This window comes from Charadrius vociferus, unplaced genomic scaffold, assembly GCF_000708025.1.
Source record: "Charadrius vociferus isolate BGI_N301 unplaced genomic scaffold, ASM70802v2 scaffold1413, whole genome shotgun sequence".
NCBI classification, from domain to species: domain Eukaryota; kingdom Metazoa; phylum Chordata; class Aves; order Charadriiformes; family Charadriidae; genus Charadrius; species Charadrius vociferus.
The window spans coordinates 1,090,641-1,108,912 of record NW_009647827.1 but is presented as its reverse complement, the minus strand read 5'-3'; the positions used below and the strand labels follow the sequence as shown (position 1 = coordinate 1,108,912).

The 18,272-nt window shown below is 43.2% G+C and overlaps 2 protein-coding genes across 2 annotated transcripts in view; both read left to right on the top strand.

Moving 5' to 3' along the window:
• The first annotated feature begins 7,512 nt into the window (after positions 1 to 7,512).
• Positions 7,513 to 10,618, top strand: POU2AF1 (POU class 2 associating factor 1). The gene is made up of 4 exons (XM_009882485.1): positions 7,513 to 7,710; positions 8,463 to 8,505; positions 8,596 to 8,867; positions 10,307 to 10,618. The coding sequence occupies exons 1-4, from the start codon at positions 7,513 to 7,515 to the stop codon at positions 10,616 to 10,618; spliced, it is 825 nt and encodes a 274-aa protein (XP_009880787.1).
• Positions 10,619 to 13,719: 3,101 nt separating this feature from the next.
• Positions 13,720 to 18,272, top strand: part of NFKBID (nuclear factor of kappa light polypeptide gene enhancer in B-cells inhibitor, delta) — an 8,931-nt gene continuing 4,378 nt past the window's right edge. The window contains 6 exon segments of the mRNA XM_009882468.1: positions 13,720 to 13,800; positions 13,802 to 13,945; positions 14,561 to 14,707; positions 17,020 to 17,071; positions 17,488 to 17,654; positions 18,003 to 18,119. Coding sequence (XP_009880770.1) covers positions 13,720 to 13,800; positions 13,802 to 13,945; positions 14,561 to 14,707; positions 17,020 to 17,071; positions 17,488 to 17,654; positions 18,003 to 18,119 — 708 coding nt within the window.

The following is an 18,272-nucleotide window of genomic DNA, read 5'->3' as shown; positions in this document are numbered from 1 at the left end:
AGTAGCCCCCCACAGCTATATGGCCAATGCATCCAACTCTTATTTAGTGCTTGAAAGCTTTGCTTTTTTTTTTTGGTTGGTTGGTTTGTTTGTCTCTGTTTTTTTTTTTTTGTTTGGGGTTTTTTTTTTTTAGAATAATCAAAGCAGCAGGGATTAGGAGTCAGCCTTTCATGTTGTTTCCCCACCTGTCTTCAGATGTCCCCTTGGTTTTGTTTCTATCCAGGTGGAAAAATACGAAGTTAACATTTTGTGTGCCAATCTGCAACACCTTCCTTGTGTCAGAACAGAATGGAAGTTCTGCACAGTGCTCTTCTAAATTCCACTCATTCAGACCATCTGCAGGTGTGAAGGAGACCTTTTTTAAATGGACAGTAGTCAAAAGCATATCGTGTCCCCAAGAAAGGTGTAGGCAGGGTACAAGGGCACATGGGTCTGCTAGAATCCAAGGCTAATTTGATTCTTAGCAGATAAACACCTGAAAATAAAGATACTGGGCATAATTCTGAGATATACTACTGTCATACTGCTATGTTTCACTGACTTTGGTAGTTAGAGCACTATGTAAGAATGCAGAAAGAGACCTAGTCAAACTAGTCAACTGAGTTGTTGGTAAGCAAGTGAAATATTTAGTCTATTGATTTAATTATGCTCAGAACCCTCCTGAGTTCATTTCCTTATGCTGAGCAATGAACCATCGCTTGGCTCTTCTGCTCATGCTCTGAGTTCTTCTGTTTATTATACAGCAGATTCTTTGCCCAGATGTTTGCTTAGTGCTTTGCATTTAACTAAATCTTTATTGAAATACCCACCCGTAGTGCAACAAACAGTACAGAGAATAATCCACTTCACTTTTCCTTGTCAGGGTTGTCTACAAAAAATAATGGTAACACTTCAAAGGAGATTTGGGATGTGTCATGCATGAAAAGAGCTGCGTGTTCAGCCCTTCAAATGGGCCTTGAGATGTAAACCTGGGGCCTTGAGACGTATCTCTTCAGGTGGAAAGGCTATCGACAAGATAACGAGGCAAGCAATAGCCAAATGGAATACAGATAAACATTTTCTGAGTTGTTTCGTGATTTATTTGGCAGTGCTGTACACATGATTTGGTGTCAGAGCACAGTAGGGCAGTTTATTCTTTCTCGGGGCCAGCTAGAGAATGTATCAGGCAGGTCTGTGTTAGTCAGTTTAGGCCGGGTACTAGGAACCTGGGACTTATCAGCCCCCCAAGCCTGTTACCACCAATGCTACTCGCTAAGATGGATCTTGGTAGAAATTACTGATTTTTGTTTCCAAGGGCATGAGTTGTAGATGGGTCACTTCAGAGTGTTCACTTTTGACTGATCGGTTGATCAGTTAAAAAAGGGACACACCCTGGAGGATGCTGAGGACTAGGGACAAAGTTGAAATGAAGAACCTTTCTCCTGAGTGACTCCCTGTCACCAGGGACTATCTGGAATCTTGGACAGTTAAATGAATTTCAGTGCTTTATTTCCCCACCTTGGACTTACCTCAAAGCGGAGAAAGAAAGATCACTCTGTTTTTCCACTCTTAGTAACATATTGAGGGAAACTGTGTTATTTAGCCAGCAAGTAGGGATGGGACACATCATCTCTGCTCATGACCAGGGAACCCTCATTCTGCAATGCACTTTAAGGCTCCCAGCTGGATGGCTCTGCTTGAGGGAGCACAGAGACATGAACAAATATTACACTACTTACTGCCTTGTCTAAATGGGTACTGGTAGTGTGATTGGAGCCAAAGCATCCAAGCTCTGCCTGTTGCTATAAGAACGGCTGCGGTTGGATTACCTTTCCAGCACCACCTAAATACCCCTGCGGGAAATGGCAGGTGGTTGTCCTAAGAGTGCTACAAACACAAAAAAGCCAAAAGGAATAAAGACTAGTTTTCTCCTGGTTGCATAGATTTGTAATGTTCTGAGCTTTCAAGGGGAATCTAACTGCCTAAGGACTGCAGATCCTCGTTTGCAGGGTTTTCTAAAGCTACTGAAAAGTGCTTTTGACAGTTCTAATAAAGCACTCATCCTTGGGCAGCCGAATAACTTGGGAGATCTACCAATCGGGTAACCATTCCCTCAACTTTGTACAGGGATCCTGGCAGAGCTAAGAATTGGACTCAGATTGCCTTGTCTTTCCTTGCTGATCCAGTACTATGAATGGTTAGGTAGACCAGATGTAAATACAAGGGGAGCTGATTAAATAATTCTCATATGAAGGATTGCCTGCGTAGCTGTTAAGAGCTACATTTTATTAAAGTGCTTTTCTCAGTGATCCATGATGTACTGTGGAACACTGTCAATATCACAAAAGCAGCCGTTTCGGTTCTGATGGCAGGTCTGATCACAATTCGTTTCCAAAGCAGCAACAGACTCAAAATAATTCTGCTAGCTTTAATACTTCTAAAAAAGTATTTTTGAAGGGTTCTGTATCTGAAGTCAACATAAAATGTAGGCAACCATGACGAAATATTTAATCCCTTGCTAAATGGGCATTGAAATCTTGTTGTAAAGAGGTTTTGATTTGAGTCTAAGCATCCAAGTAGTGTATACAAATCTAAGCCACTTTTTTCTTTTTATTAGCCAAAGTTCACTGTGTAAGCTAAAAATGTCAGCAGCTGCCTAATGTAATTTGGTCTCTAATATCCAAGCCAGAAACTCACCAGTTTATTAATTGGAATCTAATTTTTTCTTGTTATTCAAGAGTTACTGTTTGCTTTTTGGTGTTACTGCAAATAAGAAAAAGTTTTCTATTGTGTTTCTTGTCAAATTTTTATTTTACTGGAGGTGAAAGAAGAAAAGAGAAAAATATTTACACTGTTAATGCTGATCAATTGATAAGCTTATCACATGTCAGCGTGTGGGCAAAAAAAGCCAATCTTCTGAAACAGTGACAAGTGTCATTTGCTGTTGCAGGCAGGTAGTCATGCAAACTTAAAGATTAGCAGTATATTTCAAACTGAAAATTGGCCTGATGGGAAATCGTTCTGACTTGTTTGAAAGGATAAAGTTTTAAACTGATCTGCAGTTTGTGTGTGTGGAGGCCAGTGCAGCTAGTATGAAGTTTAGTGATCTGAAACTTGTCACGCTTCAATACTTGCAGTCTTCCAACAGGTGTTTTACCATTATCTTCCCTCCAATTTCTGCAATGGTTAAATAAAAATGTAGAGGAACATGCATTTTTCAAGTTGCTTGGCTTAAATGTTTGGCAGTGTCTTGGTATGCTTTCCCTGTCTGATCTTTTACTCAGACCAGCGTTTCATGGATGTTATTAAGAAGCAGGTATATTTAAAAAGACTGTGTCTGCATATAGATACTGTACTGGCAAGTATTTGGGGATGACAAATATCATCCCCAAATAGGATACTGTTGACTGTTGCACTAGATGCTGCGGACATCTCTCAGTTAAGTTCTCCAAAGCACAAACATCTGAAGGCCAGGGTTTATAGCATTACCAGCCAACCTGTTAGTCTGCTCGGTGTTTTGTTCACCTTGGGTAAGGGGTCTTGTGAAGCATGTTCCTGAAGCTCTTGTCAGCCAGGGAGCTGGGGTTGGAGCTGGTCCCCAGAAGCCAACAGCAAGATCCCCATTACCTATGCCTGCTACTTTCAGCACAACTTGGACTCACACTCAGCAGGCAAAATTATATTTTTTTCCTGGGTGCAAACCAATTGGCAGAGGGATAATCAATGTAGAGAGTTGAGTGTGTTGACCTTAACGACAACACTAATGGAGTTGTCAAATCTTCATCCAGAGTCCACTGAAATTGGCAGCCTTCAACCTTGTCTGTGCAGTCTGGATGCTTTCAGGCTGAGTTGCAGAGTGGTCTGGAACCAAACATCGTTATGGTCTTCTGTTGTCACTTGATACTTAGAGCTAGTGGGACTGCTGCATTTGGTAGCTTTTCCTTAGCTGTTATGTTATCCAGCCGCTCAAAGTGTTCAAGGTTTGTGCTAGGCTTTTATCAACATTCAACAAACACAGTAAGTGATAACGTTGATGAAAGGAACCCGAGTGTATACACACACTGTGGATTTGTAAGGCAGCCTGAAAAAAGCATTGCGATGACCTAAAATATATTTGCACGTAGGAACTATTGCAAAGCTTCCTACTGGTTGGGTTATATTCCTTCTCCTCTTTCTTGGCTTCTGATGCTTCATACTGCTCCAACTTCAGAGAGCAGTTGCAAATCAAGATCCAGGGCCTGTGATGGAACAACATATGGCTGTTCTGCAGTCCTTGAATTGTATGAGACAAGCTAGAACACAGTGGGCACTTGAGCACTGAATCACACACGCTACTGTTCCTTTTATTGGTTTGAATGGAATTTGGGCATGCGTACCTTGGTGCATAATATAATTGAAACTTGGTCCAAGGCAGGCTTCCTAGTTTATTAAGACAACCCTGGTATAAGGAGTTGGAGGCTACTACATCCAGGTACTTCCTTTACAAGGACATTTTAACTGTGATTATTTCTCAAAATGCTTTTATTTTTAAATGATCCTGTTTCTTTTGCTTTATGAGGAATTGTACACTGAAGCCAAAAGTAATTTTGCTGTGGTTTGTCTGTAATGCTCAGACCTGGTACACTTGAACAGTGGAAAAGCAGCTGTGCTAGCATTATTTTTATTTCTGGAGGTCAGCTTGGGGGAACTGAAATATGTTCTGCAGACTTTGGGGTTTTTTTTCTTCTTTTTTTTTTTTTGGTTACTCTGCTTACACCGGAAACTCTGAATAGGTATATTTGTCAGCTTTTACAGTAAATTTCTTCTTTCCCATCCCCCAAACCTGGACCCAGAAACTGCCATCCTTCCCCACCCTAATTCTGTAAGGAGGCCCTTTGAAATCGGTGTGATGACTCTGGGATAAGACACTACCCAAGAAGTACAGTTCTGCCTCTCATGCAAGCTGTAGCAGAGCTCATATTTGCTTTGGAGGAGTTGATGTTTTCATGCAGTGTAAAGAACAGCAGCAATGTCTGACTCGGAAGTTTTCGGAAGAGCTTTTCAGTAAAGTATAAACAAACAAGCTCCAAATGTAAATAAATATCTTATAAGACCAAGAAAGCACCTTTATGATGGTCTTTATTTCAGACCTCCTGTCTAGTATTCAGCTCCTTTTCAGAGTTCAGCTCAAACCACGGCACTTTTTAGTACTGTCTATTGTTTGCACTCAGATAAATTAATGCCGATTAAATTTAAAAAGCAAAATGTGAACTGTATTAAAAGCCCTTGTGGATGCTTGTATACAGAATTAAAGCGACCTTAATTCTCTTTAACAGCATTTCAAAAGCCACAGGATTCATGAGAATGCAAGTAACCCAATTTAAAGTCCCACAAAGAAAGTCCACAGAAAGCAAAGGTAGATCAGGCAAAGACTGAAGTCATCTTTTCTTCAGCTACTGTTTTAAAGCAAAGTATTTTCCCAATATGCATATAAGTAGCAAAGACGACAGTTCAATGCATAAATATAGTGCTGTCTGTTACCAAAAGTATTTATAATGGCTGATCAAGATTTCATGATTAAATGGTATGTAGTGAGTCAGAAAGAGTTAATGGCAGAGCAAAGTTGAAGGGAAAGAAGCATTTCATTTTTTAAACAAGAAATTAAAGCAGAAATGTTTACTCTGTTAAATATTTGTTTGAGGTTCACTTAAACCAAGTCTAAATACAGACATTCTTTCTCCCCCCCAGAAAGGTATAACAGAAACACTGAAGTGTGCATATAATTGCATGCAGCTGGGAGAGATGATCAGAAGTAGAATGATTAATCTTGTTCTGTGATATGAAGCACAGAATGTAAGTCTAAATAAATGCTTCCTGAATGGAATAATAGTTTAAATTTAAGATTTGAGCTGGATATCAACCTGTACTTCAGAAAACCAAAGGCCAGTTGCAATCTTTAGAAATGGAAACTTATCAATTACCGTATTTACAAATCAAGGTGCAGTAAAAAGGGGCAGGTAGCCACTACTGCTATCAGTGGCTTTACAAATATCGGGCCTCCCTGAGCTTTGATATCCTCTGGTTTTCTTCTGCTATCAATTGCCTCCAAATAGTTCATCTAAGATACGGGTTGATAATACTGGCTTTTGAAGAACTGTGCTTCCCCTGCTTTCACTTGTCGCAAGGCTTTGTGATAGGCCTTTTTAGCTGGCCATAAGCTTTACTTTTCAAAATGGATCAGAGTTTATGGGTATAAGCTCTGAGATGTGTTGTCAATAAAACTGCCCACAAAACTGTGTCACGTCTCAGCTCACCAAGTTATAAACCTCCTGGCCAGGCTGTCAGGCTCTGTTTGGAACAGAAACATGAGTGGTCTAGGATAGCACTTAAGTATGCCTGCCTCTTCTCAAAAGCTATGAGGTATGCATGTCAAACTAGTGATGAGTTAAATGGCTTTCCAAATGAGGATGCTTTTCTAATTTGGGTTGCATTTATAGCTTGCGTCCGAGTACAGAATATGATGTATTTGTCTGGAACATCTAATCTTTACTTTTTTTTTGTACCTACCTGGCTGGCAATTATGTTATGTCATAGGCTAGATATCTACTAACCAATCTGTATTATACGCCTGTTGGATATAGTCAGTCTGATTTGTTCTTCAGGTGGGGGTAAATCACTGCACTGCACATCAGTGGCACTGAAGGAACATAAAGCAGATACACTCAAGTGGAGTCAGGAGGAATAAAATAAACACACTATTTTTGTGAGAAGCCTAAAGAAAACAGAATTTCAGGCACAGGGATTAAGGAGAAAAAAAAAGGTAGAACATCACCATTAACACACTGAAACCTCACTGAAGGCAGCAGAATGAAAGGTTTAGTCTAGAGACAGTTAGAGGAAAATCAGCATGTTTGTTGCCTCTCTCTATTTTTGTTTTTTTCTCTACCTGGTTGGTAAGTTTTGAAGAGGGATGCCCTTTTCCACCTTCCTTCAGAGTGTGTGGCTCACCACTACTACTCTCATTTCGCACGAGTATAAAATATATCCCCGTAGGGAGGTGGAGGTCTGTTGGTAGCTGTTGCTTTTAGGAATGGAGTATTATCCTCTGCATAACAGCAGCAATGCCTTTTCCTTGTACGATGTCTTTTGTGGCTCTCACAAATGTTTAGAGCACTATGCCTATTTATTCAACAGAACACATTCATTACACCCTGTGCCTGACAGGACATGGCTCCTGCAGACCATAAAGACAGCTCTGGCTTCCAGACCATCCCAGCTGAAAGGCCTGTGCAAGCTCGTGCTACGAATTAGTTTTTCTTGCTTTTGCTGCTGCTATTTAACAGCTGGTGGGAATTGCAGGCATACTTATTTTGGGTTAAGTTGTCCTCATGATTTATCTGTGTGATCGCAGCAGCCTAGCAGCAAAGGTAGAGAGAAGGCCTGTGCCATCTGACGTCACGTATGGGCCAAAAGGCATCATTCAAGGAAGAAAATGTTTATGAGTTTAGACTCCAGCCACGTTGACTAGCAGAGCCCGCAGACAAGCAGGCTGCTATGGGGATTTTGGCTCAGGGCAAATGGCAGGAAAGGAAAATAAATGTCACCTGCATTTTTTTGTTCTCAGCTTCTGCTCCAGAACAGCAGCCGCAGCCTCGCCCCTATCAAGGTGTCCGCGTGAAAGAGCCAGTGAAGGAGCTATTGAAAAGGAAACGGGGAAATGTTCACAATGCCGGTGCAACGGCAGCTACAACGGTAGGAGAGAAAACAAACACAGGCGGAAAATTCTTCCTCAGTAGCTAAATGATTGACCAGCCCTGGCACCAGCTGGCAATACTTTGGCAATAAAAGAAATCTTTGCATCTCTAAAGCATTTTGAAGGCAATGCAGCCTCACGTTACCTGGAGATACCATTAAATGTATCTTTACTTTAGGTGGAGTGCCTTTTGGGTGCTGAGCACCTGAAATCACCATTGATTTAATGGAAGGGTGAAAGTGCTTTGCACTTGTCAGGATCTAACTCCTAGGAACAGAAAGTGACTTGGAAGCTAAGCAGCCTGTTCGAAAGCACAAAAAGAGATGAGCCAGAGCCATCCTTGATTTCAGCCTACCTCTCTCTGTCCTCCCGGGAGGAAGCAGATTGACTGGATCCTCTCTGAAGAGGAATTCCCTCTGCAACACAAGGTTTAAATACTCTGTAAGGCCCCCTTGAGCTGAAGGGACACGGGGACTTTGGCCAGAGGCAAAACTCTGCCTTGTCCTCGCTGCCTCCTGGAACCACTTTCATTGCCCCGCAGCCCCCTGTGAACAGGGCTGGGGTTGCGTGTGGGGCTGCCAGGCTCAGTTCTGCTGGCCCCTCTGTAGGAGCAGGCGGGAACATTGAGGCACTGACATTGAAGTAGTAGCTGATAATCAGCTGGTATGCTATGTCCCTCACTGCTTCTCAGAGGGCATTGAATTTAATGCTTATGATCTTAATCCCCGGATATTTTTCTTCTCTCTTCTAGGTTGTTTTGCCCCATCAGCCGCTTCCTTCCTATTCACCAATGGGTAATGTTTCCCTGACTTTCTAAGTGTTTGTCAGCCCTGCTGCAGGGAAGGCTATGATGAACTGGGTTTTAACCCTCTCCTGTTTTTTAGGCCAGCCTTGCGTTGATATGGATGTTGCTGCCTCTGCCTTGCCTGTCACAGATGAAGGAGCACTCTGCTCTGGCTGGATCTCCCAGCCCTCTCCCACATCCTTACAGCCTTTAACTCAGTGGACCACTTACCCTGATTATGTGCCCCACGAAGCAGTCAGCTGTCCGTACACAGCCGATATGTACGTTCAGCCTATGTGTCCCAGTTACACACTGGTTGGACCTTCATCTGTTCTGACTTATACTTCTCAACCGCTGATCACCAATTTTGCAGTAAGTCAAAAATACTTAAGTATAAATGACAGCAAATTTCCCACTTTCTAGCAAGAGCCATGGGGAGTGCCAGATGTAACCAGCACAATTTATTTCATTACTATAATGTTCTGGGTCTTTGCATCCATGCCACATTGTTGTTCTCATGCTGGCCTTGTCTGCGCTGTGCTGGACATTAGAATGGTTTGAGCAGGACAAAAAGTTGTGGCTGCACTGAAATCAGGCATACTTCACTGCCATTTCCCCATCTCTCTGCACTCCTCCAGACTTTCCATGTTATTAACTCATACAGTGTAATTTGTTGTCCTGGGAAATGAGTTGTCTGTCATCAAGTCAGCAGCAGGGATGCCAGTGCCCTGAGTTTCTTCGAGACTATGAACAGTTAGTTACAGAAGGAGAATACTTTTTGCACTCAGGGATAATAATGCAGAACGTTACATTACTGTTGTCAGTGCTTCCAACTTGAGGAGCTGCTCTTCAGCTTGGATTTGGAATACCTGAGGAAGCAGAATTAAAGTAGTTCACTGAGTGGATGCACATTATAGTCAATAAATGCTGTTGTCTGGACAAGGACTTAGGACACGGTCCCACCAGAGATCTAAGCAGTAGCCAGGGGATTCTTCACTATGTAATTCCAAACTTAAAAGAGAGAAAAAAAAAAAAAAGTCAATGGGATTCCAGGAAACACATCCACAAGGTGGAGCAGGAAGAATGACTTGGCAATAAATTTCTCAAAAATTACTCTTTGAAGATGGAAGAGCAAGGCCAAAATAGCACGAAAACATAGCAGAACATTTGGTTTCAGGCTGGACAAAATCTGTTTGGCTGACCTAAGATGATTTGCTCCTCCTTAAAGGAGAAGGGCAGAGAATTCTGTTTCATTTGAAGTCAAGCAGCTTGTTTAACTTTTCTGTTCAGCTGCTGAAAGTGACACACCAAATCAGCAAATGCCCATGCCTGCATCCTGAGGCCTCACTGCTGAGGAAGGGCTGTCATTTCAAACGTGGCTCTGCCTTGACTAGCAGGGGCTGGTCAGGATGGGCTGTCACAGAGGCCAGAATAAGCTGCCTTCAGGCTTGTGGCGCCAAAGTTGTGTGCGTATGTTCAACTTGCAAGAGAGACTGTCAAAGACAGTTTTCAGCACAGGATGAAACCGTCTCATGGGCTTACAGTGAGGGTGGGAGTTGGAACAGATATTTAGAGGGAACTTGACATGAGTGTGAGCTGCTGATAGCGAGCACCTGGGACACCCACAGCCACTGCTCTCATGGGGACCAGCGTGGGAAAACTCTCACACTAGTATAACGCTGTACCCAGAGAGACAGGAAAAGGGATGTTAAAAGTGAGACTAAGCATCCTTAGTCTGCTAGTTTGTGTTCTCCCCCCACCCCACCTGGCCAGTTGTATTATTTTGTTTTATTTCTCTTCTATTTTAACAGCCCCGAAGTACCACCCCCGCTGTAGTGCCTCAGCTCGAGGTGACAGATCAGCAGCCACCTCTCACGTACTTCCCGTGGGCACAGCCCCTCTCTGCACTGCCAGCCTCCCCTTTGCAGTACCAGCCGGCTTCTTCCACGCTTTCTGGGCCACAGTTTGTGCCCTTGCCGATCTCCATTCCTGACCCAGCCCCCCAGGAGCTGGAGGATGCCAGACGAGTCATTGGCACACTGCCCATTGAGAAGCTGCTTCTAGAAGATGAAGACAATGATACGTATGTTTTAAACCATGCTCTCTCTGTTGAAGGGCTTTAAGTTGTGCATCTGGGGCCTGATCCTCACCTACTCAATACTCCACCTGGCACCACTTTGAGTTTTGAGTACAGAGGAAAAGCATGCTGGGGGGTGGGGTGGGAACTTTACTTGCGATTTTGGTGTCCACCTCTAGCGCACCATGACTTGTGTATTGTGTGAGACTTGCTTTGTCCTGGGGCCCAGCACAAGATTTCTCTGCTGTTAGTTTCTGCTGCCTGTTCTAGGCAGGCTTTTGATACTGCATAGTTCTTGTGCTCAGCATCAGCACAAGGTGACTTTCATCCTCGGACACAGGGCATGGTCTCAAATTGACGTACTATAGTGTAGCCATGGCCAAGTGTAGCGTTTGGTGAGGGTACACTTGCCTCTAAATATTGGCAAGACCTAGTTCAATAGGACCGCTTTCCAGAGCTGTCTGTAAATGCCTTGTGTGCGTGTCTTTGTCCTGTCCCTGGAGGAACCTCTACCTGATCTAGGCCACTAGAAATCATTTTGGGGGATAAGCTGACATTTTTCTTTCTTCAATTGAATTGCTCCTTTGGAAAACACGAAAATGTGAAGTGTAGTTTTGTTCTACTGGCACAGGTAGGTCCATTAGTCTGAAGAAAAAAAGTCGATACAGCTGAACGAAATGCCAGTACAGTCAGACATCCCTATTTACAGAGCAACATAAAGTAGCCTAGACGTAAGTTTTGAGGTCACACAAAGGTGTAACTTGAAGGTCTCACCCTGTCTGCCATTGGAAGACAGCCACGTAGGTGTGGAACAGTGGTTTGGAGTCATGTTCTTTCTGCTGCAGAATGTTTTTTGACTCTAAAATATCAACCTTCGAGATGGGGGGCTGATTTTGTGGCTGGCTGGTAATGCTGCATGTTCTACCAATGGACAGATCCTGGTCCCACTGAAGTCACCGGGAGTTTTGCCTGAGTTGGGATTGCAAGACATGGTCCTATATCAGGAGATCATTGAGGAAACAGGGTCTTCCAAAATCTGGACTTCAGTCTAACAAGGAATTCATGGCATTACTATTAGCCAGCAATACTTTTGTTTGTTCTGTAGCATTTCAGCGTGAAGTCAGTGATGTTGTGCTGAGCCAGGGAACCTTAGTGACCTCTCTTGTGCCTTACTGCTATGGAAAGTTCCTCTGTGCTGTAGTCTCCCAGGCCCGCAGGTGCACACATTTTCTTTATAGCTTTCTGATTTTCTTTCCTGGAGAATGAGTAGCTTTACTTTTTCCTCCGATGTAACTGTAAATATTATTGTTGATGTTCAGGTGTGCCATGCCACAGGCAAATATATTTGCAGGAGATATATCCCCTTCTGACTCTGTTTATTGTTTTCTTAATATGCAAGGGGGTCTTGGCTGGTGAACACAATTTCTCTGGGTTTTTCTGCTTTCTAAAGCCCAGGATCCTTAGGTGATTTTATTATTTGCAAGACTAACCGCGAAATAATTTATTGCACTGTTTATTACCTGGTGTCCAGCACTCCAGTTGCCACCCAGGCAATATTTTAAGCAACCTTACAGTTTATGCCTGAGTGAGGTTTGCAAGCTCAGGTTGAAAGTCTTGAGGACTTTCAAAGCATAATTTGTTATTTAATATTGACAAATCTGGAAGACATCAGCAATTGATCATGTAAGTGATTGTAAAGTTGTTTGAAAATAGCAGTAGTTCAGGTGAATTGAAATTAGTGGCTTACATTTGCAGAAAAACCCAGGAAAGAAATTAATTAGAAGGAGCTTAGTTCACCACTGCTTACACCAGTTTTATAAGTACAAAGACATTCAGTAGGTGAAACTGGGATAACGCAGTTGTGAATCAAGCCTGTGGTTGCTAAGATTGCTTTTAAATTTCTTTCACTCCAATGTATGTAAATTCTGTGTGTGAATATAAAACAATGATGAACTGTTTCAGAATTTCTTTCTGGGTTGTTCTGGTTAGAAAAAGACAAAATCCTTTTCAATAAAGATCTACAGTAACTTTCATATGCCTAGAGTGTTTTCTTTCCTATCCAAAAGGGTAACCCTGCATTGGTTTAGCAATCACTTAGTTCAATAACATATGTACAGGCTAGAACCACAGATTAGCTGTTAGACTTCTGCTAATTTTGCACATTAAGGCAGACTAAGGAGGAACTCCATGATCCAGCTATAGCCTGAAGGCACTGTTTACTCAAGCTGTCCTTACTCACAGAAGCACTCCTGCAGTTCAGGTGTTAGTTCAATCACTATTATCCTCTATTGGCACCCCTGGGGGTGTGGGGGTGTGCAGCCACGGCTAATGCTGAGCTTGACTGAAAATCAGACTAGCCATAAATTCGCATTTCTACTTCCTGAAATTGCAAGGTGTGGCTCTGGGGTATAAAATAGCCTGAGGAAAGAAATGACTGCCTACCACCTTCTGACTAAAAAGTATGAAACGCCGCTGTCTGGAGTGAAACAAACCCAGGGGCTGGTACAACTACCTGTAGGATGGTCTCTTCCTGTCCAAAGGGGAATTGCAAAGCTACCTGTGCCTGCCCAGTGCTCTTGTAAATAGGATAAATAGGACCTGGGGGAATGGAAGTGGTGAGTAACTCTGTGTAATTCTCTCCAGCTCCTGCCATAGAGCCAGGCAACCAAAGTGAAGCAGTGAAGTGTTTCCCCAGTTGCTAAGGGCTGTGTCACCAGCAAGCCCATAACTGCTATGGGTTGTGACAACTCTTTGTCTTATGCACAAGATAAGGACTTGGTCCCTCTCACCAGTAGTATTAATAAAGAAGTAGAGCTTAACGGGCTGTTTACAAATACAGCATTTACAGGAGGGTGTTACCCCAGATGGTGAGATATCACCAATGCATACAAGGCCGTATCACCCCAGCAAGTGACGCAGACATACAATATGGTACGCTGGGCCCCAACACTAGGCTTTGTGGAGGACTTCAGTACCTCCCAGCACAAGGGTGAATCTCACCTGAAAGAAAGTGCTGAAGTGGAAAGGAGACAGCTTGCCAAAGCTCAGGAGTGCTAAGGACTCTTGAAAGCTGCAGGTTTTTTGAGGTAGGAAGCCCTTTCCTTGGGAGTGGGTGCTTGCAAGGCCAAGCCCTTCGGGGCTTATGGCATGATTTTGTGGAACACTGGGTATAAAACCCCCAAAGTGGCTATGCTACCCTGTAAAACTGTTTGCTCCCAGGGTGGTTCATGGCCAACCGGTGATCAGTGTCTTTATTTACTGTCTTAGAATTCTACATATTTATGCAGCTAAAGGTATGAGGGCGTATACGTTGGCAGCTGCAGAGCGCATGAAGTTGCTACGGAGACTTGATGCCAAGGAACACAGAGGAAAGGTAATATGGACTATTTTCTCCCACAAACAGCGATGTTTGGGGTGGTTGTGGGCTTTTCATGGCTGACAGCAACTGGTGCCCTGTAAAACCCAGCTCTGTCTTTCTGTTACTGCAAAGGACAACCTTGGGCATTGATATTCCTTGCTTAGGTGCCTCTGGCAGGATCCTAAAATTAGGTGGGATGAGAATGACCTTTTTCTCTTTTCAGTCTGTGATTCATAGAGTGATCTAAGACAACACTGCTCCAGGAAAATATGTGCATGTCGGCAGTAGTGTCTGAGGCCAAAGGTTTTATGACCAACAGATTTATGCGCAGAGTGTTGCACCTGACACAAACACTGTTCTAAAAATGCTGGACTTGGGTTGTCATCCAAATTAGGGCTGAAGAACACTAGAGGGAGTTTAGCAGGAGCTGGGAAATGCCCCCATCTTGTGATGCCGTGGGTCCTAATCTGTGGGATTCAAAATCTGCCTGTGAGCTGTCTTTGGTTTCTGCACCACAATCCCTGGGATTCTAGATACCGTTCAGCCCAGACTGCCTTTCCCTGCTCTTTGTTTTATGATAGCAGGTGCTTCTAGACTCTCACGTTTTATCTGCTGTGCTGCTGTTTTCAGACTCCTCTGCTGGTGGCCGTCACTGCCAGGCAGCCAGCTATTGTCTATGATTTGATCCAGACAGGAGCAGATGTCAATGCTGTAGACAACAAAGGGCAGTCAGCTTTACATCTTGCTGCAACATATGGGTATGCGCAAGTTCTTCAGGTAGGAAAAGCTTTTATGGTTTTAATTGCTAGCAATATAAGCCTAGAATAAAGTCTCAATATTGGTGTCTTTAAACAACTGTCTCAGAAGGCAAGATGTCAGTAAGCAATGAAGGCTGACCAAAGTTTCCTTTTCCATTAGGAAATCGACTTCCCCAGTTATGCCTGTTTTAGGACCATACTTGCAGCTAACATCAGCCTTCTGTTACAGACGAAATGGTTTTAGTGTATCTGTGGGGGAAAAGAAATTCTTTTTGCAGATCATAGCTCTAAATCTGCTGATGGCAGGCCAGGCAGAGTGGGTTTGCTCTAGCTTGAGCCCTCAGTGTTGTACTGATACCTGCGTTGGACAGGGTTCCCCAGAGGCTGAAGGCAGCTGTGGGGTGTGAGGAGAGGGAGCAATAATACCAGTGTGAAACCCCCTCCCTGATGTCAGTGTCATCCAGACGGGAGCAATGAATTTTGTCCAGACTCGAGCCAGCTGAAGAGAGAGCAGATGTGACCCTGCAGACGGAGCCAGCACAGGCACAGCCTTCAAAATGAGACACATTTTTCAGATTTTATGCAAAACCAAGATCTATTGAGAAGATTTTTCAGGGCATGAGAGAAACTAGACTCTCCTGGATGGCCGGAACCTACTAGAGATTTCCTGACTTATATGACCAGGTCTTTGCTTCTCTATTGCTTCATACATCTTTCTGTAGACAGGGTCTACATCTAAGTTGTGTGCCAGGCAGACTCTAACAGCCCTGAAGAGCAAATTAGCACATTAGGAAAGGCACTGTGGGAATTTTGGAAGGGATTACATAGCAGAGATAAGCATATTGGAATGTGTCTCTTAAATGCTTAGCTATTGGCCATAAAATGGAATTAATAAAATGTGCCTTCCTTGATTCACGTCATGACTGAGTATAGGCAGCTTCAATGCAGACTTTTGTGGCAGCAGCATGGCTGCCGATGAGTTAACCTGAAGGCAGGGCACAGGGTCCTCTGAGGATGAGGGCTGTGCCAGTGGAAGTACCAGGGGGTACCTGGCATGCTGACAGTCCATCTCCAGTATTCGTTAACTTTGCCTTGCACACGCCCTGCGTTGAGTCATGGGCAGGCAGTTAATGAGTAACGTTGCGAGTTCTTTGGAAAACAGGTGTCTCATTCAGTGGGGAAAAATGTTTTACATCCAGATGATTCCAACAAAGCCTCCCAGAGTGCCTTGTGGTGGACTGTGTTTTGATTGGGTGTTTTGAGTTTTTTTTTCCCTTGGCATAAAAAGAGAAAATGCACCCAGGCTTGCTTCTTAATGCTTTATGGTTAGTTAGTTTGCTTATTTGTTTATTTGAATTGTTTTTTTTTTCTAATGGATTAACACTTTAATCTCTAATTATCACGCAGCTCAGAGCTGCTTGACAGACAATATTTGATCTGTATATATTATTATTGTTATGAAAGTAGAGCACAAGCCCTAACTGTTCTGGGTAATCTCTCCGCAGAAGGATTTCTGTCCTGCGCCTTGTCTAACTTGACAAGGTTCTGGATGAGTCACTGCACTGCAAAAATTCTCAGCCAAGATGTGAACAACTTGCTTTATTCAATCAAGAGCAAAAAATGCGTTACCTGTAATAAGATAGACAAGGAGCTATTTGGCTGCATCATATCAAATCTATAATTTTCTTAAGTTAAAGAGTTTTAAAATTTTTCTCTTTGCTAAATCTAAGCAATGCTCATCTCCAGATCACCATTTCATGCCATTTATAGGCTCTGCATCCTCATTGCTACAGCCATTGTAACAAGCTGTGGTTTTAACCTGTCACAGTGCTGCACATCTGCTGCACACTAAAAAGGAAAAGTAAATAAATCTGGTCTGAGAATTTCTGATGTCAGCAAACTTTTAGGTAATAAAGTTTGGCTGCACATGTTGAGGAGAGATTTTCATTTATCCTTGCCAAGAATAACTCAGAATAAATATGATTTGGTGTTATTGGTGCCTTTGCTTAATCTAGGGTGAAAGCAAGGAGGGTAGCACTCTTGAGCTGGGGGCAGTCACTTAATTTACTGTTTTGAACTGAGAATCTACTAGGATACTATACTTAGGATGGGTTTAAGAAACTAGGGAACATGATCATGTTGTGTAACCCTGAGTGTCCCTGTTAGGAAATAAATTCACAGCACTGAAATCTAGTGTCGAATAAGGGCTTCGTTTGTGGTTAAATGATAATTATCTGTTTGTTTGTTTTAAAATTTTGTTAGTTTTCACTGAATTTTGGCTTAGAAAGTATTCTGCTGATCTAAAGTTTTCCATTTCTCTGTTGCTTCTAGGTTATACTGTCACTAGGTTTCCCTCTTGATTTAGAAATGAAGGATTTTGAAGGTAAAACCCTTTGTACAAGTATTTTATAGTGGTATCAAAAAAAATGAAAAATTGTATTGGCTATTTCACTGACCGATACTCACTGGTATTTGGTGGTGTGCTAGGAGGCCAGAGTGGTGTCAGAAACTGCCTGCTGGTGAGTCGTCACTGTGCGCTCAAATGCCACAGAATTCATTGGTGCTGATGATTCAGTGGTGATTGAATCAATGGCAAAATTGGAACTGTGTACTTGCTGGAGTACCCCATAAAGTGTCTATACAGCCAATGTGGTACCTTTGGAACCAGAGAAGGGCTTGTACCTTAACAACACACGTGCAGAGATGCATATGCTCTCCCGGCCAGCCCTTGCTTCCTCTCTGTGCGTCAGTATCTTTGTCAGGACTGTTGTTATCTTCCTCCTGTACTTGCTTTTCCAGGCCATACCCCACTCCACTGTGCTGTTCTGGCCCACAATGCCCTACTCCGGGAGCAGGGTTGCCAGACGCTGACAGAGGAGCAGCAGAAAGATCTTCAGCACCAGACTGAAGAGCTGGAGTCCTGTATCCGCCTCCTGGTGCAGACAGGAGCTTCCATCTACAGCCGGGTAAGGGTTTGGCTCAGTTATCCATATGCCATTTGTTTGTATGGGAACTCTCCCCTGCCCTGCCTGATGCTCGTGCTACGCTCAAACTATAGAACTGAAGAAGGAATGAACTGCTGACAGAAGGACCAAGTCTGTTCCCCTTTCAAGTGACTGCTTGCAGAGTTAGTTGCTGCCTTTTCTTACAGCCTGAAGAAAACACTGGACAGTAAGAGGACCACTGAAGGGAAGCAGGTTCTCCACATTAGCTGCAGAGCTGGCCTGAACTTCTCTCCGATGGGTTTATGTAATATCTTCAGGCTGTTCTGCAGAATGCTTCTTATTTTGTTTGGGTTTTCTGTTTTTAAATAGGATGTGAAAAGCAACAAGACAGTTCTTCATTATACAGTCCAGGATGGGAACATCTCCCTGCTCAGATACTTCTTGGAGCTGAATGCTTTCAAGTCCAAGGATTTTGTCAACAACAAGGTGAGTCAGGCCCTGCACGGACAGGATTTGTGTGCACATCCACAGGCAGATGAGATGCTAAGAGTAGTGTGAGAGCTGTGCTGTGGTGGGAGATCTGTGGGGTCCTGCAGAAACCAGTTATTCTCTTCCAACGCACATTTTTTTCTGGAGGGA